The sequence below is a fragment of the Physeter macrocephalus genome, chromosome 12, assembly GCF_002837175.3.
Source record: "Physeter macrocephalus isolate SW-GA chromosome 12, ASM283717v5, whole genome shotgun sequence".
Lineage (NCBI taxonomy): Eukaryota > Metazoa > Chordata > Mammalia > Artiodactyla > Physeteridae > Physeter > Physeter macrocephalus.
Genome location: NC_041225.1, coordinates 31430642 through 31456544, shown reverse-complemented (window position 1 = coordinate 31456544; position 25903 = coordinate 31430642). Strand labels below are relative to the sequence as shown.

General features: G+C 35.3%; 1 protein-coding gene across 10 annotated transcripts in view; it reads left to right on the top strand.

Annotated features, from left to right (window-relative positions):
- KIDINS220 (kinase D interacting substrate 220) overlaps positions 1–25903 on the top strand; it is a 99930-nt gene that overhangs the window by 52136 nt on the left and 21891 nt on the right. For 8 of the 10 annotated variants that reach the window (XM_028497047.2, XM_028497046.2, XM_028497045.2 and 5 more), the window contains exons 22-25: positions 20874–21052; positions 22139–22365; positions 24468–24581; positions 25332–25388. In XM_028497047.2, coding sequence (XP_028352848.1) covers positions 20874–21052; positions 22139–22365; positions 24468–24581; positions 25332–25388 — 577 coding nt within the window. The remainder of the gene's footprint in view (positions 1–20873; positions 21053–22138; positions 22366–24467; positions 24582–25331; positions 25389–25903) is intronic. The other 2 variants (XM_028497048.2, XM_028497043.2) reach the window with 1 other exon arrangement.

Here is a 25903-nt window from a genome sequence, read left to right as displayed (position 1 = left end):
GTATAGCTGATGCACTGTTATACAGCAGAAACTAACACAACATTGTAAAGCAAAAAAAAAAAAAAAAAAAAAAAAAAAATATATATATATATATATGAAAAAAAAATAAATAAAATTATAATCCCTTTTGTTTACCAGAATATTTAATACCTTCAAAGTTTTCAATTACAACTCTAAATAAAAATACCTCTTAGAAAAAATATAATACAAGGGAGGGAACTATACAATTGTATAAAACGAGGTATAATTGAAACTATTATTTTGAACATGTAAATGAAATATTAAATCTAACGAACCATTCAGTGTAGAGTTTATACATTAAAACTTTTAAGATTCCAAGTAATTTTTCTTAGAGTATTGTCAGCATGTGGTTTTCATTATTTTCCAATCCCCATTTTTCATGTACATATTTTATCTAATATTTTCTAGGTGAATAACTGATTTTAGAGTATAGAGGCTGGTTGTAGTATTAGTGTACAGACTTGAGCTCGTGTAGGTTTTGCTGTTTAATTTGTGCTAAATTAAACAGATTGAATTCTGTGAGCTGTGTCAAGTAGGTGCTCTCGTGGACGGCAGTGACACACAACAGGCCCGTGGGCCTATGGAGCAGTGTCACTGATTGCATCTGCTCTTTGATGTTTTAGAAATCATCTTTTTATTATAAGATACATGACTGGTTTTTCCCTTGGTTGTGCAGTAAAATATTATTTCATGAATAAACGTTTGCATCATAGCATAGGTGCTATATAATAATGAATGTTTGCTAGATGAGCACAGTTTTTGGTTTGATACACATAGGACTCAAGTCAGTCTCTTCACCTTCCTTTAATTGAATATAATGCTTAGAAGTTTATTGTGTCTCAGGAGTCCAGGAACATTGATCGGTTTCTCACATGTTAAGGACTGTGTGCTTAGGGTTCCCAGCACTGGGCCCTCTGCATGTTCTGTGAAGAGGGTGAGTAATTGGTGAAAGAAGGTCTGTGTCCTCAGGAAATAGAAGCAGGAGAGGTGTGAAAATAAACAAAAAGCTTTTAAAGCTTTCAAAAAAATTCATAATTGAGTTCACTCAAAAAAAATCTACTAAGTGTCTGCTACTTGGGGGCCCTGTTCCTGATGCTGGAGGTACAAAGGCAACCAGGTAAATATATGTTTACTTTTTGATCCTACAATCTCACGTGTAGAAATTTAAACACACACCTCCACAGTTATAAAACTGGTTATACAGGGTTGCTTATTGTGACCTTATCTGTAACAGCATAATTTAAATGCACATTTATAGGAACATTGGTTGGATAAATTATGGCACAGCTACCATAATAGAGTACCTTGTAGCTGTAGAAAATGAGAAAAAACTATGATTTGATATGGAGGAATTTTCAGGATATATTAGTAAGTGAAAAATGTAAAGTGCAAAAGAGTATATAACATGTTTCTGTTTGTATAAGAAAGAGGGGGAATAAGAACATCTGTATATACATATGTAGGTATATATTATTTTTCATGAAAATATAAAACAAACCCATGGGAAGGGTAAGCCAGAAACTAATAAAGATGTTTACCTAAAGAGGATGCTTAGATGGGGAATGAGATGAATGTCTCTGAATGTACATTTTTATGTAGTTTGCCTTTTGTATCATAATCGAGAAACAAAAAGGATGGGAAAAGCAAACCCTAATATTGAATACAAACAGAAAGAAATGATCCTAATGGTACATGAAATTGAAAATATAACCACATAGAAAAAAATTAATTCAAACACCTTTGAACTCAGTTCTCTGATTCTTTGTTCTTAGTATAATATACTGAAGACAAAATTAACTGCAAAGAAATCGTGAGCTTAGTAGGTTTGTTGTTGATAATAGTATTGGTATTATACTCCTGAAATCCTTTTGAATGTATCATAAGATAGAGTAAAAAATGAATTAATAGATATTTTTGGAAGCCAGTGTTTTCCCTATGGGAGAAGGGATATACAAATATTGAATGGAAGAAATTAGGAAGAGCACTATGGTAGTAGACTGGATTTGGAGATATTAAATATTAACTCATAATTTAAAATGAGGTTTCCTCTAGTTTTGCCCACCAAAAGGGAGCAAAAATACCCCCAAATTGTGAGCACATCTGGTGCCTAGATCTTGGTTTCTGATTGGGACTCCTTGGAGAAATGGCTAATTCCAGGTTTAAGGCAGGGAAAGCTCAAGAGGAGCCTGCATTGTTGTGCCAGAAATCAAGGAAGGAAATGTTCAAAGACAGTGAGGTCTGCACAGAAGGGCACAGGACTTAGCTTGAAGGAGCACCTTTCAAACTTGGGCCCATTTGAGAATCACAAAGAAAAATGATGGTAATGGATTTTAACATATCAACAAAAGAAATCCAGTGAGTTCATAGTAATAGAAGAGAGGAAAAAGGAATAATTCTTTGTTTTAGGAGACTGCCAGCAGATAAGTGTAGAAGGAGCGAATGAAATAGAAAAATTATCAATCTTTAAAATCCCCAGTATGATAATTGATTGAAGCAAGGATCATCGGTGGTTGCAGAAAGCACTGGAGGAAAGTTGTTGGGGAACAGGAGGCACACATGGTCTCAAAATATCACTCCCCAGGTTACATATAATTACAGAGAGACATGCCCTTGCAGTGGAGAGATCTGGCTGTCACATTTTTCATCAAATAGTCAAGCCTGACATCATTAATGGGATGCATAACATCATATGCCACTAGATAAAATGCGGTAGAAGGCACCACATCACTTTTCTGGTACAGTTGCCAGCCGTGTTGTACTATGATTCTAATTCTGAGGACGCAGCCAGATGAATCCGGAATGTGGAACATTCTACAAGACAACTGGCTTGAATTTCATATTGGTGACTGGGGGAGACTGAAGAGATAGATCCCACAGCCAAAATGCAGTGTGTGAGCTGTGATAGGGAACTGTATCAGAAGAAAAGCAGGGCACCGAAGGGCATTTTGCGGGCAATTGGGGAGGAAGAAGTTTTGAATTAATGTTAATTTCCTTAGGCATGGTAAGGGTATTTGGGGGAGGTTCATGCTGGAGTATTTAAGTGTGAAATACACTTTCAGATGGTTTGGCAAAAGGAAAGTGTATGTATGTGTGTGTAGATACGCATATGTCGGTAAGTATACCTATGTATATATTATGTGGATGTGTATACATGTACATATATATGGGGAGGAGGGAGATAGCAGGTGTATCGCGACATGATGTTGACAGTTTGTGAGTCTAGGTGAGGTGTGTTTGGGAGTTGGTTGTCCTGTTCTTTCACCTTTTCTGTGAGTTAAAAAAATTTTAATGCAGTGGAAAAGCACAGTAAATAATTAAAATACAGGACGATAAATGCTATGATTTGAGCAAATAAAAAGAGAGGAGGGATACAAATATGAAGTACCTGGTTCTTATTAAGAAATTTTCCTCTTCCCATTCCTTTTGTTCTCCATAGTGATTGTTCAGTAAATATATGTTGCTTTGTTAAGATTTTTACTTAAGGACATAGTTTACATTAAATGAATCCAAGAACTGTATTCCTTAGTGCACTTATGTGGTTTTAGTAACCTTTACACACATGCCACGTGTAATTGAAAATCATTATGTATATATACATAGCTCTATTGAAAGCTTTTAAAAACAACCTACCATTTTGTTTCATGGTGGCAGGATGAATCACAAACCACACTTTATTGATTGATTGATTCTAATGTTAGAATCAGCTGGTACCTCTAAAAGGCATGGAGCAAGTGGATGCAGACGGTGCAGTGTTCATTAGTATTTTAAGACCTGCAATCCACAAATGCCAAGAAGTCAAGTTTGCCAATTCTGATCCTGTAGGAAGTAAGACGGACAGTCCATCAATGAGGTCAAGTGTGATTAGAATCTGCAACTCTTGGGTTAATGAGCCATTCAGGTGAAAAATCATATATATTAAAAAAAATTTTTTTAAATGCACAGTGTCTCATTTCTTTGCAGAAAATTTATCTTATTTCTTCTGCATGTTGAAAATATTGAGCATGTTTTTATGAAAATGAGCTTTTAACTTATCATTGGCAGTAATTTAAATTAGAAAGTCATGGTTTTGTAGTTTTCTAGTTACTTTTTTGCTGGGATGGTCGCCGGAAGACAAAAGATATAAAAAGGATGAAGAGTATTTCAGTCTCATCTTAGATATTATCATTTGAATAAAACATACCTTCCTGAAATCTTGTCTCTTTTCTTAAAGAAACGAAGATGAGTAGGTGTGAGACCTAATGGCTTCCCTTGATTTTTGTTTATCCATTCTAGTTAGTTTTCTTCATTTAATGTGTATTTAGTGTGAGTTTTTACTATGGGTCAGGGCTTAGATTGTTGTCCTTTGTGCTTTCATGCATTCCAGGGGCTGGCTGAGCAGGTGGGGTACATAGAGAGACAGCTATACTAAGCATCTTAGGCCCTTGAGCAACTTACACACATATCTACACACACATACATACACTTTCCTTTTGCCAAACCATCCAAAAGTGTATTTCACACCTAAATACTTCAGCATGAATCTCCCCAAAACACCATTACCACACACACACACACACACACACACACACACCCTTTTTTTTCCCTAGACCATTAGAGGGTGTATTACATACAACATATCTTTTGTCCCTAAATACTCAAGTGTTGAGGAACTTATATTCTGATTGAAGGTAGAACATACATATTTGAAACAACTGGAGGAAAGTAAAAATGTGATGGCTCAAACAGCCAATTAACAGGTTTTTATCAATATCAGGCTAAAACATTGCCTTCTGGATGATAGAAAACTTTTCAGGCTAAAACTACTGTTATTTGCTAATAGGCAATTACTTGATCTTTTAAAACTTTCACCCTAATTTCCAGCATTTGAGCCTCAAGCTTATATGACTTCCTAATATTCAAGGAAACTTTCAAAAATTTATATTTTTAATTAATTAAAATATATCTTACAGACAATAGAGAATGTATCACCTGTAGTTTAAAGATAATAGTAATTTTTCACCCTGTTCATTAATATATCAGTAGAACATTTGTCAAAGAAATGCTTTTGGGGGGGTATTTTTAATCATATAATAAAAATAGCTTGGAGTAAATTTTTGTAGGGGGAATATTTTATTTTGTTCAAATAAATATAGACTGTTATATATTGGAGGTATAATGAGGTAGTGGGAACTTTGTTTTGCCATTAAGTTAATCTCTTATTTTGGACTTCAGCTCTTGGTGGGCCTGCCATCCATGAATGAGTTGGATTCAGGGTGATTTTGAGATGCCTTTTTTTTTTTAAAGATATAATTGTGTCCTGTATGCCTGCAAATACTTACAAAGACTGCTTTGTAGCTAGTCTAAGGAAGAGAAAAAAGACAATGTGGTAAGAATCTGAGAATTCATTAAGGAATTGACAAAGTAATTTAAGATGATTTCTTAATGAAAAACTATAGGAAGCCAATTTGATCAACATTGAAAAATCATATATTGGAATATGTTAGAATAACTTAGATGACTGTTTCTAGTTAACCATAGTTGAGTTCTTTGATGCTATTGCTTGTCATTTGAATAATAAAAAGTGTTATTTACAACAGACAAAAAGCAGCAGTATATAATTGATATTCATTTAGTTTATTAAAGAAATCTGATTTGGTGAAAACAATCAGAAAATAGTATTTTTAACACTAGTAGTAAAATTTTTTTAATCCATAAAAAGCCTCATTTATTTTTATAGCAATTTGATGACACATCTGCTTGATTTATTCAGCTGAAAAAGAAAATGTTGGTTCTTGGTGTTTGGTAAAATTGCTTTGTTAAATTATTTTCTAAATTGTTCAACTTTTAACAAATGACATTTGATACTAACACTGGAAAGCAATTTCAGCTAATTAAGTATATCCCTCTGTAAACCATTGGAACATTAAGATGACATACTGTTCATTCAAGATTATTTTAATTGGTACAATTATTGTAATTTTCTGGCAATTATGTGTTGAGCTAAAAGCTTTTGTCTAGATCATTTGAGGGTTTTTTTGTTAACATACATTTAGTAAGAAGAAAGGGAGTAAAATAAAAACTGTAGATAAAGATTTTCTGTCTACTTTTATTAGAGTTTTAGACACTATTGAGATATTTTAGTATAAAACTTTATTTCTGATATTTTTCAGTAAGCATTTTAAGCAATGATAGAGGTTTTTAAAAGATCAATTTAAATAGTTTTCATGAAGATAATGTTTCAAATTTCTGTTTTGACACTGCTCAACTAGGCTTTTACTTAGGATGATGTGGTCAGAATTAGTTTTGTGATACGGATAATGCCCTACCAAACAATACTTTGTTTTGGTCCTTTATTTTGATTTTTTAAAAACAATTTAATACGTTATGAGAGAACCTCAGAATCGTAGCCATTTTCTTTTCGCGGAAATATCTACTACTTGCTGACTAGACACTACAGACATCTAGTTTGTAACATTTATCCTAAATTCAGTATCTTTAAATTATTCAAGTAGCAGTATTTCTGAACTTAGGGCGTTTTTCGTAATAAAACATCATATCATCTGATATTCCTTCCTGATATTCAGCCGAAGTTTTCATAAGCTTAGTTTTATCACTTCTAGTTATCTCATGCCTCTGTTTAGCTCTCACTAACCGCCTTCCTCTTTCCTTGAAGTTCTGCGTGATTACTGGTACCCCTCCCTACCCCATTATGTGGCCCAGATTATGCACAGGCTTGTTTCTTTTGCATGTGGACTTAAGTTATGAATTTGAATAGCATAAAAAATTGGACAGTAGTTAGTTTAGATTTGCGAAGACGTCTTCTCTCCTTTGTAGCACAAAGTACATTCTTTGTACTGATGATTTTTTCTTAATTTAGGTTTTGAGATACTATAAATATTTATTCCCAATACTGTTTTATGTATGCTCTTTTAGTGTTTTTTATATATAGTTGAGAATCTTAATGAAATTCTATCTTCTTGATACGATGTAACTTCTCTGTAGGTGTTGGTGTTGTCATCATTCCACCATTATTAAATTACTGTCTTGTGTATAATTATTATTTCCATTTTTTCCCCCAAGACACTCTTGCCCTTAATGTATATATAATGTAAATACTTTATTCAGGGGTTCAATACTTTATCAATATCTTTATCTTTAAAAAAAAAAAACACCTGATCGAATTCTTTGCAAAATCATGAAATAATTCTCCATATAGGAAAGGAAACTAAGCAGGTTTGTGCTGAAAAAAATAAAATATAATCTAAAATAGAAATCATATTTTAACCGGATAAAATAAATAACAGTATATTTGCCAGGTTTAATGTGAAGGTTGAGTCTTCAAACCATGAACAAAGATGCCATAAACAGATGTAATGTTGACAGTTAAACATGCATTTCTTATTATGCATTGTTTATTTTTATTCATTGTCTTTGTGGAAATTGATTGGAAAATTCAGTTTCCTAAAGATAAATAAAGGTGAAGGGCAGAATTTTTTAGTTTACTTCGATATACCTGCAAATCATGCCTACTTTTTTTGTTCGGAGAAAAAAAATGAAGCATGAAAACTAGACGTGTTTGACTGTTTTTGAGTTTATCTATTTATATATGTTGTTATTTCTTTGTTTTATTGTTGCTACCAGACTCGTAGCAACATCCAAAGGTATGAGAGAAATTAATGGGAGAAAGCTTAGAATTCATTCATTTATTCAGAAAATAGTTATTGAGCACCCATTATGGACCAGGCACCATTGTAGGAGCCTGGAGATGTCCGTGACCAATACAGACACAGATCCCTAAGCTGAGGAACTTATTACTCTGTCAGGGAGGTATGAGTTATAAGCGGTCTCTGTAACACATACCTCTACGGCATGTTAAAAGGTGACAAGTGCTATGGAAAAAATAGAAAGCAGAGTTGGGGGGGGAGGAGTGGTGCAGGGTCCACGCTGCTCAAGAGGCTCAGGGTCGGCTCCCCGAGGAGAGAAGCATTGACCAAAGGCTTGACGGAGGAGAGAGAGAATTAGCCAAGTAGGGATCTAGGGAGAGCATTTCCAGGCAGAGGGAACAGTTTGGACAAAGGGCCTCGGGCCTAGAGTGCCTGGGATGTTTGGGGAGTAGCAACAGCAGGGATCTGGGGTGGCTGGAGGGGATTCTGTAGGCGGAAGCCGGGGGGATGAGGTCAGGGAGGTCGGGGGTGCGGGTCACCGACAGCTTTTAGGAGGACCATTGTAAGGACTTTGGCTTTTACTCTGAGTAAAATGGAGATCCACTGCAGGGTCTTGAAAAAATTGTACACATACCCGGAGTGCTCTAAGGTGCCTGTTATTTGGCCATATCAGCGTAACTTGGAACAGACTTAGGGAACCCTGTTGACCTGAGGGAGTGTATTTTCAGAATCCTGTGCTGGGAAGAAGATAACAGTGAGACTGGGTAGAAAAATTAGGGTAAATTGAAAGTTGTGGAGAAAGTAGGTGGCAGTCGCACAGTAAAGGTGAAATGAGTGGTAGAGAATGGTCCATGGTGGCACTCCATGAATATGAGAAAGCTGAGAAATGAATAACATCATCTATAGTCTTGTTGCAGTGTCCTGATAGAAAACTCATTAGTTACTCTAAACATCTGCAAGAATTTATATGACTTCCCTGCCTATTTCTCCTGCTGTAATAGTTTCGTGTTTCTTAAGATCATTTTATTCTCTATTTTCTAATAAAACGATGGATTTATAAGCCTACTTTTCGGGTCAGTGTTTTCACCTGCCTCTTTCCTTTGGAAATGCCAACCGCATGTCCTGTCCCGCCCCGCTACCCCTCACATCTAAACCCCAGCTTGAGAGTGAATGAAAGGTGCTTCCTGTTGCATTGAAAACTGATAGGTGTACAGAGCATCTTGCTTGTAGAGTAGTATTGAATTTGATGTATGAGCAATGTAAGATGGAAATGGCGGTCATTTCAATAGCAAATTGGGTTCTGAGGATAATGAGAAATAGTTGGTCAAAATTCTAAATACAGGAATCAGGTTTATCTGGAGCTCCAAACAATCTTAGCATGGATTTCCAGGCCCTTCTCATGCCTTCTCCCTCTTGCCTTTTACCTTTCCACCTGTATTTCTCTCTGGCCCATACTCCCCTCTCCCACCTCATTCTGGTCTCACCTTAAATGTCACTACCTCGGGAAGCCTTTTGTATCCAGGCATATCCCAGTCTCCAAGATTTTATTAGATGTGTTCATTATAGACTGGTATGTTACTTCATGATACTTCCCATGGTTACCTTTTATAAATATTTGCATTGCTGTTTCTTTAATATTTGTTTCCTGAACTAGACTCTTAACTCCACAAAATGTAACTTCCTTAAACCTTTCTGAATTCCTTGTTTCTAGACATTCTTGGCATAGAGTAGTCAGTAGTGGGTATTTCTGAAAGAATAAAGAAATATGATGATGACATTTGCATTGAGGAAAGCATGGATTTGGGGAAGGTGGTAAATGAGAAGCCACATTTTATCTTGAAAAAAATAACTGTCCATACAGACGTGTCCTTCTTTGGTTCTAAACGTGGGTAAACATTTTCCTTTGTCATTAATACCAGTAGATCCCTGGGCAAGGCACATAGAACATTCTCAGAACGCAAAGGTTGAATGGTGACTACGTATTTCAGCTGACACCTAGTAGATTCTGCCTTTTGTCAGGTGATAGTAAAATCAAAGCAATGTTTTCTTAGGCATTTCCCTGTAACGGTGAGTTCAGCTGCATTTGGAAGATTTCTTACATTCGTAATGGTTTTACGAATGCCCCGATTTGGAGTTGCTTCCTATGGGCACACTTTTAGACAGGTTCCTCCCACTTTGGTTTCTATTTACAGGCTGCTGTCAGTATTGTTTAAAAAGGCCCTTTGACTTAGCTGGACTCCGTTTTTGTTATGCTAAACATTTTGATTGTGTTCATTCATTAACCGAATGTTTATAGAGTTTATTACGTGCCGGCACATGCTAATAAAAGCAGTAACTAGTATTACTTGAGCCCTCAGTATATGCCACACATTGGATTTGCCTAGATTACTTCATTTAATACTTGTAACTCTGGGAGGCAGAGAGAGCAGGCATTACCTAAGGTCACATGGCCATAGCTGTTGGAGCTTCCCCAGCCCCATTTCTGGAAGCCAGGAGGCTGTCTGTGACTACGGAGCTAGGCAGTGGGTCTGAGATATTAGAGATGCAGAACTAAACTAATTTTATTATTTCCAGATATAATTTATTCATTTTCAAGTGAATATTTAGAATCATTTATTGTGTATCAATGGGAATGTTATAGCGAATACACATTTTTTTAGAGGATGGAATTTATCTTTTCCATTAAAAAAATGCAGACTTCTTACCAACTTGTGTAAAACCCCAAATCAGTGCTTCATTCAGTTCTGATTGTGTCTACTAACTGCAGTAGGTTTTGTATGGAAAACTGAAAAAAAAAAAAAAAAAAATCAGTTGTGATATTTAGCACTTAAACAGCTGGTACATCTGTGTGTTTAAGCCTTTATACCGTTTATATACGCTAAGTGTCTGTAATTTTTTTCTTGAGAGCGTTTTCAATAGCTTTTCTTTTGTTTTCAATAAGATAAAATTGATTTTTAAAATATTTTCTCATTTAAACACATAATGCCATTTTCAGTATTTTATACTAATATAGAACAAAGAAGGAATTTTAAATGTTTCAAAGTTGTGTGTTTCTAACTTTAACATGAAAAACTAAAATATAGTAGCTAAGACTATTTGAAAACAGTATTAAAAAATCAGTTTTTCTAAAATATGTTTTAATATGTAAAATAAAACATATCATTACTTATGCAGGTTTATAGTTTATTTTATAATACAGTAAGAATATTATGCATATTTACATTAAAAAACATATGATTATTGAAGGATTCAAATTTGTCCAAAAAATTAAATATACCATTAGAGAGCAGGTAGAGATCAGTATTTTCCCTGAAATTATTTTTTTTCAACAGAGGTTTGTGATTTCAGGATTTCAAATCAAATTACTTTTAAGACTCTTCAAAATTTGAGAATAAGCAAAAGTAATGTATAATAAAAATACCAGCTAATTGAAGTGCTAAGGTAATGGTGAGATGCTTATGTAAAACCACGAGGCACATGACCTCTGTTTGCAATGTCCAAAAAGTCCACGAGGGGGGAGTATTTTACCAGAAACATTGTTAGCACGGTCTGCCAAGAATTAAGAGTGAATGCGTTTTGCTTTCCCTTTTCCATGGCAGTAAAACAAGAAGAACACTGAGTTTAATGAACATTTTAAACTGTCTGAGGCTCAACTCTCATTCCTGTTATTTAAAGAATGGCTTCACAGGGCTTTTGTAAGCACTGAGAATGATGATCATAAACGAATGGTTATCGTATGGTATAGTTTTTATTAAGTTTAGTGTAGTACTTTTTTCTCCTAAAATTCTTTTAAAGTTACTATTGGGCAAAGGGATACGAAGAACAAGGAGTTTCTTTTAATTGATCTGCTGACAAATTTATGTTTATATATTAAAATACTAAATCCTAAACATTGTAGATCTTGGGTTCCGTGCTTATTAAATGTTAAACCTTTAAGATAACTCGTATAGTAAAAGTTTTGCTTTAATCTTGGGCATATTTATAGGCAGACTCTGAGTTCAGAGCCTCCATTCCTTGCTTGTTATTCAGAGTTTTACTGCAAAACATTTGTGCCCTGTATATGATTAGTGTAACACTTTTTAAGATTTCTTAAAGGCAGCAATAACATGAACACCTCTTATTGCTTGCTAGCACCTCACTATGTTATTAGTGCTCCTCAAACAGCTATGAAAGTTGGATCTTATTTACTTTTGTCAGAATATTTTAAAATGTCATATCATCATATAAACTCTTGATATAAAACTAGGGCTTTGCTTTTTTAATAAGAGATAACTATTTTCATATTGTCTGTTGTGAAATGTTTTGCCTCTCTTAACCTCTTTACTGAAGTTTTCTCTGGTACCTTAGCTTGAAATTACTGTTTTGTCATCTGAATTGCTATCATCTGATCACCTGCATGGGAATAATGGGGTAGGCATCATGCTATTGTACATGATTTTTCAGGTTTTTTCCCCCCTGGTGGAAACCCTGTTGCAAATTCAATCTTACGTAGAAACCCAATAAATAGAGCAGAATGAATATAAATTAATTGATTCAAATTATAACATTTCCTGATAAATTCAGTTAGGAAAATGAGCTGTTCTGAAGAATATTAAAATTAAAACGTGTGGGTGATTGTTGCAGTCCTGTGTTGGATCAAACATCTATTTGTTTCTGTACTTAGTTTTGGTACTGTAATAGCAAGAGAATTCTAAATCATGAGTAGATGCAAATGTTAACCAACTTTTCAACTTGCTTTGCAATGGTGGGATATTTTCAGTTAATCTGATTCAGAAACTTGAAAGTTTAATTGGGGATTTTGTTTCTTAGGTGACTCACTAATATAATTTTACAGTTGCTCACATTTTTTTTTTAATAGTCGAAGTGTTGGGTGCTGCTTCTCTGACTAGGTCCTGTCACCCGGGTCATGTCATGAATTATCACTGAGATTTTCTAACTAGCTTTGGCACTCTGTGCTCAGGCACGTAGGGTGGAGTAGTGTACTTGCTTGCATAATTTTGTTAACGGAAAAGTGCTGGTCTGGATTTTAAAACAATGAAGGAATTTGAATAAATACATGAAGATGGAGGAGAAACTTTATTTCAAAGTCTGCAAAAAATTGAAACAAAAAACCAGGATAACTTGCTAACACAGGCTTATATGTTGGTCTTCTTCAGTGTGTTAAAATTTAATGTGTAACAGCATTCTATTTTATTATATTTTAAGGAGTTAAAAACAGGTAAATCATTAATTTAAGAATTGCGAGCCATGTCTGTGGCACTCGGTTTGAACCAGTGCAGGGAGCAGGGTACAGGGTTGTGAATCTGGCAGACACAGGCTCCAGCTCTGCCCCTCACAGCCAGGCCATGTCAGGCCAGTTGCTTAACCTCGCTGAGCCTCAGGTTCCTCATTTTAAAAACTGAAATAACACCTCATGGAATGTTGGGGAATTAGACAAACTAGATAAAACATCTGGCTCAAAGAATGGCAAGCAGTAGGTATTCAACAAATACTGTTTTTAAAAAAAAATTTTCCTTTCAATTCTTTACAACATTTAAATATCTTTTCTATTAGATTTTATATAAGAAAGGGCTACCTCACTCAGAACATTTTACGTAATACACATGAATGAAGGCAGTGCCTTACCAGTATTATAGTTGAGCCTAAGCAGATACTTGCTTAGTTACTTCTTTGGGCTTTCATGTTTTACCTTCCCTGTTGATCCTTTCTCATCCCTGTAGTTACCAAAATTACCGTCTTACAGCCAGTAAAATTATGCTTACGTGTCTCCTGTTTCCACCACAAATCAAGGGAGCTCGGACATGGAGGGGACATCTGTGCGTAGGCCAGAGCTTTCCTTCATCACTTTGAGAGAAAGAGTATCTCCCCACATGGCAGGGGCATGGGAAGCATCTGGAGGGCCATAGATAGGGTTTTAGAAATCTACCTCAGCCCCTTTGAAATAAGGAAGCTGGAGTCTAGAGAGTTAAATGACTTGTCCCAGATCACACACAGTTAACAAGTGACCCAGCCTTTAAATACATTTTTATGCCTTAAAAAAGTCTCATTGCTTTTAATTTTAATTGTCAAACATTACAGCCTTATTCTAAGGAATCTGAGATCATCAAGTCTGGATCTAAGGAAAGTCATTGCAGTAAACACTCTGCTTTTTGTTTCAGAATATAGCCAAGTTGCATTTCATGCAGGCATTGTATTCCTAGAAATCACTGCCTTTATTAAAACTGAATTTAATGGGAAGCATCTAACATGTAAATATGCAGTAAGTTTATATAACAGCCTCAGAGGGGATTTTTGTCCCCCTCAGACTTTGATTATATTACATTTGTTTCCTAGTCAATTGAGCAACCTCATTTCTCTTTGAGTGTAAATGCCTTTGTGTCAAAATGATTCAGCGCCTTTTTTTTTTTTTTTTTTTTTTAAACAAGAATGAGATTTTTGTGGTCATAAAATTTTCCTCCTATTACTTCTCCCACCAGAGTTACACCTTGTGCTACCCAGGTGAAGCTCAGCTGAAGCCCAGCTGCAGATATGCAAATTGTGTGTCTAATGGTAGTCTACTGAGTTTGCATATTGAACACTCTTTTATCCATTGAATTACAGGCCTACATGTTTCCTCCATTAGTGTAAAAAAAGTACTCTTGGGCCCTCATGTTTTTGCCAAATAGATCTCCTTGGAAATGAACACCCTCAATGGGAGATAGTTTTTTAAAAATGTAGAGTAAGCTCTTCTAGTAAGTAAAAGAGTAACATTGTTTAGCTCTGCCAGTGATCCCTGTGGCAACCTGGACAAGTATTTTTATGGTTTGCAGTAGTTACCAACCCTAATTAGATCACCCTTGAGCATACAAGTCACACATATCAGATATCAGACATCAGAAACAAACGAGCAAGCCTGAAGGTTGGCATGATTACATACCCAGTGTGCCACATGTACAAGTGCTTTGTTTGTTGTTTCCTAGTGTGCTTACTGAATAGGATGCCTATAAAATGCAACATTACTTTTGTGACTTTAAAGAGTGAGCAGACCTGACACTGTGCGCACTGTTGTCTTGAAAATCAGCTCTGACCACCACGTGGAGATGCCTCTTTGTTTTCTCTGCAACAAGTTATTTGCTCCATTGAATGTTGCTTTGCACTCAGCACAACCTTCTGCATATAGACAGTTTTAGCTTTTAATTACTTTAGTAACAGAAGTAGTAAAGTAATTGTTACTTTAGCTATAGCAAGGAAAGTGTCTATTTTTCTGACCCCCTATGCTAACGTTCTCTCCAACACAATGTGAAAGGTGACTCATGGAATCATTTTCAAGGTACTTTTTTTTTTTGGCTGCGCCATGCGGATCTTAGTTCCCCTGACCAGTGATTGAACCCATACCCTCAGCAGTGAAAGTGCAGAGTCTTAACCACTGGACCACCAGGGAATTCCTTCAAGGTGCTTTTTAGGGGTGATAAAAACTTATGGGATGCAGTAAAGGCAGCACACAGGAAAATTTATAGCTATAAATACTTATATTTAAAAAGGAGAAAAATCTTGTATTAATAGCCTAACTTTAACCTTAAGAAACTAGAAAAAGAGGAGCAAATTTTACAAATTTCAAATCTAGCAAAAGGAAGGAAATAATAATGATTAGAGTAGAAATAGAGAATAAAATAACAGTAGTGAGAACTGATGAAACCAAAGCTCTTTGCAAAGATCAACAAAATTGACAAACCTTTCACTAGATTGACAGAAGAAAAAAAAGAGAATTAACTAAAATCAGAAAATCTGGATGTTACCACCCACCTTACAAAAATAAAAAGGATTGCAGACTACTCAATGGATACACAAAAGGCATCTGACAAAATGCAACACCCTTTCGTGATTAAAAAAACTGTTAGAAAACTAGGAGTAGAAGGGAATTTACTTAACGTGGTAAAGGGCATTTATGGAAAAACGCACTGCTAACATTCTCGATGGTGAAAGATTGCAGGCTTCCCCCCTAAAGACAGGAGCAAGATAAGGATGCCTGCTGCTATGGGCTGAATGTGTCCCCTGCAAAATTCATATGTTGAAAACCTACCCCCCAATGTGATGGTACTCAGAGGTGGAACCTTTGGGAGGTAAGTAGGTTTAGGTGAGGTCATGAGGGCTGAGTCCTTATGATGGGATTGGTGTCCTTATAAAAAGAATCAGAGAGGTAACTGCAAATCAGAGAGAGGGTTCTCATCAGAACCTGACCATGCTGGCACCCTGATCACAGACATTCAGACTCTAAGAGCTGTGAGAAATAAATGTTGTTTAAGCCACAAGTCTGTGGTATTCTGTTATAGCAGTCTGAGTTGACTTAAGTCACCTGCTTTCACCACTGCTGTTCAACATTATACTGGAAGTTCTAGCTAGTACAGTTAGACAAGAAACAGAAATAAGTGGAACCATTTGGAAATGAGGAAGCGAAACTATCTTTAATCACAAATTACATGATGCTGTATGTAGAAAATCCCAAAGAATTTCACAAGAAAGCTACTAGAGCTGATAAATACAATGTTTCAGGGTACAGATCAACACAAAAATCAGTTGAGTTTCTATACACCTGCAGTGAACAATCTGAAAGGAAATTAAGAAAGCACTTTTATTTACTATAGTGCCTAAAAGAGTAAAATATCCAGGAATAAATTTAACCAATGAGATAAAGAATTGTACACTGAAAACTACAAAACATTGGTAAATTAAAGAAGTTCTAAATAAATGGAAAGATATCCTGTGTTCATGGATAGGAAGACTAAATATTGTCAGTATTACCCAAAGTGATCTACAGATTCAGTGCAATCCCTTTCTAAATTCCAGTAGCCTTTCTTTGCAGAGACAGAAACCTGATCCTCAAATTCATATGAAATTGCAAGAGACCCCAAATAGCCAAAACAATCTTGAAAAAGAAGAAAGTTGGAGAACTCTTTCTCGATTTTAAAACTTACTACAGAAAGAGAAAAACAAATACCATATGCTAACACATATATATGGAATCTAAAAATAAATAAATAAAATGAAATGGTTCTGAAGAACCTAGGGGCAGGATAGGAATAAAGGCTTAGAGGTAGAGAATGGACTTGAGGACATGGGGAGGGGGAAGGGTAAGCTGGGACGAAGTGAGAGAGTGGCATGGAATTATATATACTACCAAATGTAAAATAGATAGCTAGTGGGAAGCAGCCACATAGCACAGGGAGATCAGCTGGGTACTTGGTGACCACCTAGAGGGGTGGGGTAGGGATGGTGGGAGGGAGACGCAAGAGGGAGGAGATATGGGGATATATGTATATGTATAGCTGATTCACTTTGTTATAAAGCAGAAAATAACACACCATTGTAAAGCAATTATATTCCAATAAAGATGTTAAAAAAAAAACCAAACTACAAAGCTATAGTAATCAAAACACTGTGGCACTGACATAAGGACAGACATATAAACCAGTGGAATAGAGTTGAGAGTCGGGAAATAAACACATACATCTATGGCCAGTTAAGCTTTAATAAGGGTGCCAAGTCCATTCAGTGGGGGAAAGAATAGTCTCTACAAGAAATGGTGCTGGAACAACTAGATTTCCACATGCAAAAGAATGAAGTTGGACCCTTATTTCACACCATGTACAAAAGTTAACTGAAATGGATCAATGTACTCTTTCCCAAGCACAAGGTTTTTTTTTCAATATCAGAAAGGGTAATTAAAGTGAAAATTATTTTAAAAGAATAGAGTTCTTTGGGAACAATACTTTTTTGTGTAGTTTGTTCACTCTACAAATATTTATTAAGCAAAAGTCATATGACAGCATTCTGCGCTAAGCACTGGAGATACAGTGGTGAACAACAGCAAACTTGTTTTTAGCTTTAATGGAATTTACTGTCTAGTGGGGGGAGATAGACATTAATAAAATAATTCCACTACTGAATAACGTAACATTCTAATTATGATATGTGTATGTAAGAAAGCATATGTGCTATTATGAGGGTTTGTAATAGAGGAATGCAGTGTGGTTTCACGGAAGACTTCCCTGAAGAAGGGGAGCTGAGCTGAGAGACAAAGGATGAGTAGGAATTAACCTGGTTAAGACGGAAGGGGAGAGTGTGGTTAGCTCCAAAGTTGTCTAGGGTTTTTGTCTGCAGATAGTAATGGACTTAACAATGGATTTCATTTTATCTTTTGTTTCTGACCCTTTGGCTACAATGCTGAGTGGCTGTTTTCTGTGTGTTCCATCTATCTTCCAGAATCTCCAAGTGTTCTGTGCATAGAGAGTATTTAACAAATGGACACTCACTGATAGAAAGTATTTGAGAGTCTACTGGAAGTCAAATTGTTTCAAAGTAATTAAATTCTGAGGCAGTTAAAAGTTTTCCCTTTTTAAATTTTTAAAGAAAATTTATCTTAATTTTTAATCTCCTGTGATTAAATAATGACATTATTAGGCAGCTACTTTTAGATAAAGTAAGGTAAATATGCCTTCTTCATAAATTATGCTCTTGAACCTATTTATATTTTGACTTAAAATGGAATTTTTTCTATGTAATTTAAAACCTTATTTTGAATGGAAGTGATATGAATGGCTCATGCAATTTCTGCCAAGGAATTAATATGGACTTTCTATAAACCACTGTCATTTATAATCAAAATGCTTTTAACTTACATTGATGTTGGCATTAACAAGTACTGCTAGATTGGTAGCATAGAAGGAGATTGCATTTAAACTTACTGGGAGGTCACTGATGCCTGAGGTTTTATAACGCCTTCTGTGGGCCATTTAACTGCTGGCAACTTTAATTCACATGATTCATAATCCTGGAAATTTAAATTCACTCTTAATTGAAAAGTGAAGTTGCTTAAATTCTTTAAATACTAACCTTTGGAAAAATATCTGAAAAATAAAGGCACATATGATTTTGGTGGCCTACTGCCAAAAGATTATCATTTACATAAATATCTCTTTCAGTAGAAGAGTTTAATGTATTGAGCTCAAAAGGTTAGAATAGAGACTTCAGTCTGGAAACCAGCAGCAAACTGTTGGCTTGTGAACAGCAGTATTGTTCATCGTATTGAGAACACTGTTCACATTCAAGCTTAAGCAGAGCTGGCATTAAAATTCAGTTAATTTGTTTCATGTGACTTGTCAGCTGTGTGTTTTTATCTAAATCTTTCTAGCTTCTCTTCTTAGTATTTTATGTTAAACTCCTGAAATAGATGAACTGCCTTTTTAACTGTTTAAGCTCTGATATTTTGCCCGCTTCTGCAGATGATTCTGTGAAACCATTCTTCAAGTTTTCCATTTCATTTTAAATATATTTAATAATCAGTTTGAAAGCCAGTTTAATTTATTAAGTAGTAATCCCATTTCAGAGGGCTTTTTGTTTTGGGCACGTGTGCATGAGTCCATAAAAGGGACTTCCTGAAATTCATTAAGACAAAATTGCTATCCTTATTTTCTCACCAGCACCCTATTCTCTTCTCGTTTGCTAATTTTGTTCTCTTGATTTTCTTTTAGATGGCTTTTAATAAATGGCTACTAGCCAAGTGGTGGGCCCGAGTAGTAAAGTGCTCGTCCCAGAGGAATAGCGTAACTATAATTAGTATTAGAGTAAGATTCCATTTCACTTATTTGAAGGGCGTGGAAATCTTACTGCTTCTCTGAAACTAGACTCAGTATAATCTCACAGTTAATATTCTTGACTAATTGGGAATTGAGTGTTTTGAAGACATCTTCACATTTACAGTGATTCTAAAACAGCTTTATGAGATATAATTGACATACAATAACCTACCATATTTAAATTGTACCATTCCTGAAGTTTAAATATGTATACACATATATATACACACACACACACACACACACACGTCCCCACCAAATTGTCGCTGCCGTCAGGAGAGCAGACATATCACTTCCTAAAGTCCCCTCCCATTCCTTTGAAGTCTCTCCCTGTCATTTCTCTTCCCCACATCCCTGACTTCACAGGGAACCTTTATCCTTTTTCTGTCACTATAGGTTGGTTTACATTTTCTAGTTTTATATAAATGAAAAAAAATACAACCGTGTATTCTTTATTTGCTATATTCTTTCACTCAACATAATTTACTATGAGATTTATCCATGTTGCATGTATAAATAAGTCCATTCCTTTTTATTGCTAAGTAGTATTCCATTATATGGCTATACCACAAGTTATTTATCTTTTCCTTGTTAGTGGACATTTGGGTTATATCCAGATTTGTCATCTGCTTCCTTGTCTTTTAAGCTCCTTCATATTTTCCATTCCTTTATCTCTCTGTGATGTATTTTTACTCACTGCCTCAGATTGGCACATGGCCTGGCATGTAGTAGGTCGAACCCTATGGAATTGTCAATATTTGACCATTTTGACCTATAAAAATGGCAGTTTCGTACAGTTCAATATAGAAGTGTTTACTAAGTATTTTTTAATGAATGTCACTTGTTTTTACATTTAAGACCTCTGCCTGATACAAAATTATTTACATATATAAATTCAACTAGGTTAAAAGTTACGCATAATGAAAAATAGACTAAGTGACACTGTAATTGGTAGTTATCGTGTCTGGTTGGTAAAATGATGTGGTTTTTTCCCCCGTTCTGTTTTTCTGTATTTCTTTGCCTTATATGTATGCTTATATAGTAAGCACAGATTACTTTTATAATAGAAAATAAAAACCTTTTTTAAAAAAGGAAAAATCTGTGCTTTTTTCTAGTTCACGTAATTTATTTAGAAATTATTCTTTATTTCTTCTTTTCTTTGCAAAGGCAAGAACCATGGTATTTTATAATAAGCATGGATTTTAGAGCCAGTCAGATTCTCTTAGTTGTGTGACTTAGGCAGACTTTTTAATTTGTCTGAGCCTTCTGTTCACATGTGTAAAATGGTAACTCATTTAGTCTTCACTGAGAGGTAATCATTAACATGTGACATACCTAGAATATGTTACTTTCCCCTCTCTGTTTCCCTAACCCAAATCCTGCCTGTCATTAGGGCAATGTAATTCTGACCTCACGCTTGTTACCTTAGTAATTTTGTAAATATACCACTTGTTTTGTTCCTTTTTCTTTTCTTTAAAAAAATTATGAGAGCAAGGTGTATAATGTGTTATTTTTATAAATAACAGATTTTAAGTTACATGCAGAATTTGCCTAACAGTGACATTAATGACCATTTTCGTTTGTTTCTTATTTGAAGAATATCAAAGAATATTCCAACAACTAAGGATGTTGAGCCACTCCTGGAAATAGATGGAGATATAAGAAATTTTGAAGTGTTTTTGTCTTCAAGGACCCCAGTTCTTGTGGCTCGAGATGTAAAAACCTTTTTGCCATGCACTGTAAATCTAGACCCCAAACTGCGGGAAATAATTGCAGGTGGGTATTAGTAATAAATTTAACTTCTCCTCTCTGAGGTACTGAAAACTTTTCCTATTTCTAACTTACCTGTATAAGTTTCTCCTGCTCCGTGAAACACCAGGAACTATTGAACCAAGCACTACGCAGGAGAATTAATGAAACCGAGGATCGGCAGTCTGACATCTTTGGGGAACGCTAGGAAAATGCTGTTCGTTAAACTGACCTTTTTATGTTTCCCAGCCTACACAGCTGAACCTTCTTTGGAATCAGGTTCCTTTTAACGGTATAATCACCACTTTAAGATGTCAGTCCATTGTAATTTTTCTGTCACCAGTCTTCTGTCTTTCATAGGGATCTCTATCCAGAGGGGTGAGAAAATCTATATAACTTTAAAAATTTTAACTTCCATCTGTGGACTAGAACTTGAGGACAGTGACATGAGGATTTTGGAAACATTTAAGCTGTTCTTGAGGCACCAGCATATGCACACGCACACACACAGAACCTTTGTTGAAACATACTGTCTTTTGTGTGCGGCAGGTGCTCCTGACCGACCCGTGCATTTTCCAGGGATTATGAGGAGACAGCTTTATACCCCTACATCCTTTTCTTAGATGCCTGTTACAAGGCTGTTGTCAGAGGTGTATTTCGTGACTATGGAATTGTTTATTGTTACTGTTCAGAGGTGGATGAGACATATAGTTTGCAAACCCACAGTCTTAGCTGACGTTATATTTACTACACAAGTTTGAATTATTGATAATTCACAAAACTTTATGAGTCACAGGAACTGGTAGAATAGCAGAGATACCTTGAAAAGTCAGAAAAAAATTCATAGTTCTGGTAACTGAGGAGAAGAATCCAGATGTTGGTGACTTTTCAAATGGTGAAAAAAAGCTTTTATGCAAAGTAGTTGAGTTTCTCTTGCTAAAATGTCTGTGGAGTATTCAAAATTTCCTGTCTACTTCTGTAACCCAGTTGAAATCCTTGGCAAGAGCGATACAGTCATGTTTCTATCTGGTACCGAAAGGTGGAAATGGTAATTGGACTAACTACTAATGTTCCGTTTTCTTTTGCCTTCTGGGGTGTTGTTTAATCTTTTAGACGTTCGCGCTGCAAGAGACCAGATTAATATCGGAGGACTTGCGTATCCCCCGCTACCTCTGCACGAAGCTCCCCCTAGACCACCGTCGGGCTACAGTCAGCCTGCGTCGGTCTGCTCTTCTTCCACCTCCTTCAATGCCCCGTTTGGAGGTGGGGTTGTGTCACCACAGCCTCATAGCAGCTATTACAGTGGTATGACAGGACCCCAGCATCCGTTCTACAACAGGGTAAGCAAGTGCTAGGAATCTTAAATTTTAAGAATTTCTTCCAGGGAGGTATTAGAAGTGTTCTGCTAATGGAGTCTGTTATTATTTTAAAACTGTACTTTAGCTTTAAAGACAAAAAGTGTTAAGTTCGAATGCAGTATGATTTTTTAAAAATCAGAAGAATTTTGAATTTTAACAGTTCTAGATCTCAACTGAGTCTGAATAGTAGAGATTCTTTTTGCTTTTATTTATTATCTTCATAAGAAAGTGAACTCTGTGGGGTCAGCAGAGACTACCCTATGCTTCAGAGGGATCTGTTTTTCTATTTGTTTATAACAAATATTCCATTTGTTGTATCTTGTATAATAATTTATATTGGCATTTAAAACAATGATATTTTTTATAGTAGTTCAGTAAACCTATATTTAATATGTGTTACAGCTTTTAAATGTGAGATAATAACGGGAAATACTGCTGGAAGGGCTCAGGTGCTATGCCAAATGATAGCACTGTAGCCGGATTCTAGAGTTTTATTTCAAGTTCTCTTCAGTCATGTATAATTCTTTGCATAGTATAAATATGATCATTTTCTTCTTCAAAAGATGAGAGCACAATTAATTATCAGCAGTATTCGGACCCTATCAAGTTTCGTAGGTCCAAGCTATCCTCATTTTAATGGTCTTAAACACTAATATTTCCTGTAGGAAAATGGAGCATCTGCTCTAGTATTATACTTTCTGGAACTGTACTCTAAGATCCCTTGCAGTTTCTTTATTTTTGTTGTCTCCCTCTTTAGTCTAATTTGAGAAAACACAGGGGCTAGTATTCATAGAAGCCAAGTGCATGCCTAAATAAATTTCATATAAGCTAGGAAGATAGAGAAATTTGAATAAATGTGGCAAAGCAGGAATTCTAAAATTTAAATGTTGCAGTTTTTGAGAAATGTCAGCCGTGTAAGTTATTAGGTATACCATTTATAGAGGTCCTCTGAATGTTATTCCATTCTTTTACTCAAATGAGGAGAAAAAGGTGGAACAATAGCATTTTATAATGTATTTCATCCTTGTAAACTTTAACCGAGTGGTAGGCAGTGTGAAATGCAGGTTTTTATTTGCCGGTCTTAAAATCTGCTATAATTTTTCATGAAATGGTTCAATTGATAATTAGATGACAGTTGAAGTTTTGAGACCAAGAATTTTTTTAAATATTAAATTACCATAGCATCTAGGTGGAGACCTTGTGTTCACTAATTTCACATGAATAACAATGATGTGATGCTTTAATATCGTTTTATTATTTTTAAAACATTAAAAAATTTCTCATGTTTTTAGATCTAGTTATTTTTTGCTCTAGTTACATGAGGTTTTTAGTCTGAAAGTTAAAAGCAGAACAATTTTCTTAAAATGGCAGGAGTGGAAAAGGTAAGGGAAGATGTTACATCAGTGTAATGAAAGTTAATATGTTTTCATCTTTATTTTTAGCCCATATAATCTTGATAGCTCCTGTTTATACGAAGCTGGATACAAATAAATGGTGTAGTTATAGATCTCCTCTAAACAATGAATTCCCCGTTTAAAAAATTTGCTTGCTTATTTAGGAGACAGAGTAAAGTCCAGGATATAGAATATAAAGTAAACTCTAGGAACTTAGAGTAACAGTATTCCTGGAATCCATGCTTAGGAGGTTCTCATATAATTCAGACTTTCTTTGGTCTTACTTAAGGCTAATCTTTTTTTGGTAAAGAATAGTATTCTATTGAGATTCTATTTTGCTTTTTTTTTTTTAATACAAGAGTGTGAGTTAATATTTGTAAATCACTTAGAACCTGACACATGGTAAACCCATAAAAATGTTAAATGTAAAGAGAAAGTCCGGTGTCAAGTTGTAAGGTACAAAACTTTAGTTGCTTTTTAAAAAGCTTTATTAAATCAACAATATAAAAATTTAAATAATATGTCTTAAATTTGGGTTCGATATCTTATAGAATATGAGTGAGGCATTTTTTCTTTTGTTTTGTCACTTGCATTAAAAACTTGAAGTTGTATTTTATTGGTTAGTTTCATTTGCTGCATCTCATTTCGCTTTGATTTTGGTAATTGTTTTGTTACGTGTTTTCTCCATAGCCATTCTTTGCCCCTTACCTTTACACGCCAAGGTACTACCCTGGCGGCTCCCAACATCTCATCTCACGTCCATCAGTAAAAACGAATTTGCCCAGAGATCAGAGCAATGGCCTAGTAAGTATAAAAAAGCGTAACTAAAGTATTACTCTAATATGAAACATAGTCAGCATTAGGAGTTTGCTTACTTCCTTTCTGTAGTAAAAGCGCAACTTATTTTGTAAGTACTTTTAAGAAACATAAGCTGTTACTAACACAAAATGTATTTTGTTTTCATTTCTGGTAAATATCTATGAAAGGAAGATGACTTAACGTGTCAAGAAGTAAATGATGAGTTGTTTACAACCAGAGTTTCTGGCCGATAATGTTTGTTATCAAACTTTTAAAACTAAACCTTTACATCTGCTAATTTCTGATTTCTTCTTAAAGGACATACATATATGGTATCTGTATCTATCTATCTATATATATGCTAGCCCTATGGTATAAAAATTAGAGGACGTATTGAAAGAACATTTTGATTGAATAGCAGAAATTAAATAGAATCAGGGAAGTATTCAAATGTACTGTTAACTCTAATCCAAAACAAAATACATTTGTGCCTAAAATTTTAGGTGTTCCTGATGATAAACATAGATTAACAATTAAAAAAAAAAGAAATTCCCTGTTAATATATGTTTTAAATTAGGAGGCAAAAGCTATAGAACTTAAACTGTTATTTAAATTTTAAAATATTATCATTGAAGGGAAAAAATCTAATCACGTCCAGGTTTCAGTGTTATATATTATTTTAACATCATGTTCATTCATCATCCTTGTTTGGCTCACCCTTCACCTTTTACCCACACTCTTGTTTTGTGTTGTTAGGAGGTTATCAAGGAGGATGCTGCTGAGGGGCTTTCTTCACCCACAGACTCCTCGAGGGTAATGGAGTAGTCTTGTGGTGTGGAACGCGAGCATCTCCCGCTTCTGCGGCAGTAACGACTGTCTTAATCATGATGACAGCAGTTCACTAACTGTGCATCTGCAGTGTGATGGGCAGCTGGTGTGGAGTAGCTGAATACTAATAATTGTAGTTCACGGATTAATTAAAAAGCTAATGTTTAACTTTACCCTTCATTCCCTCCTGCTTTTCCCCTTTTTCAACGACGTGGGATGGGGTTTTTTTTTGTCGTCCAATAAGGAAGGGGTTTTTCCAGCAGCCGTCAGGAGCATTCATTTGGTGGTATTAGTTCCTTAATGTTGGGCTTTATTTTCACATTTGCCTGTTTTTCTGAAGCCTGCAGTTGGTACCACACATGTAGAATAGGTTTGAAAATATCTCCAATCAACCTTGAGACTGCACAAAGACATTAGGAGCTAGATGGTATAGACCAGGAATGGGTCCTTAGTGGCGCACGCTTAATCTAGGTGCCCATGCTCAGTTGTAAATTCAGTAC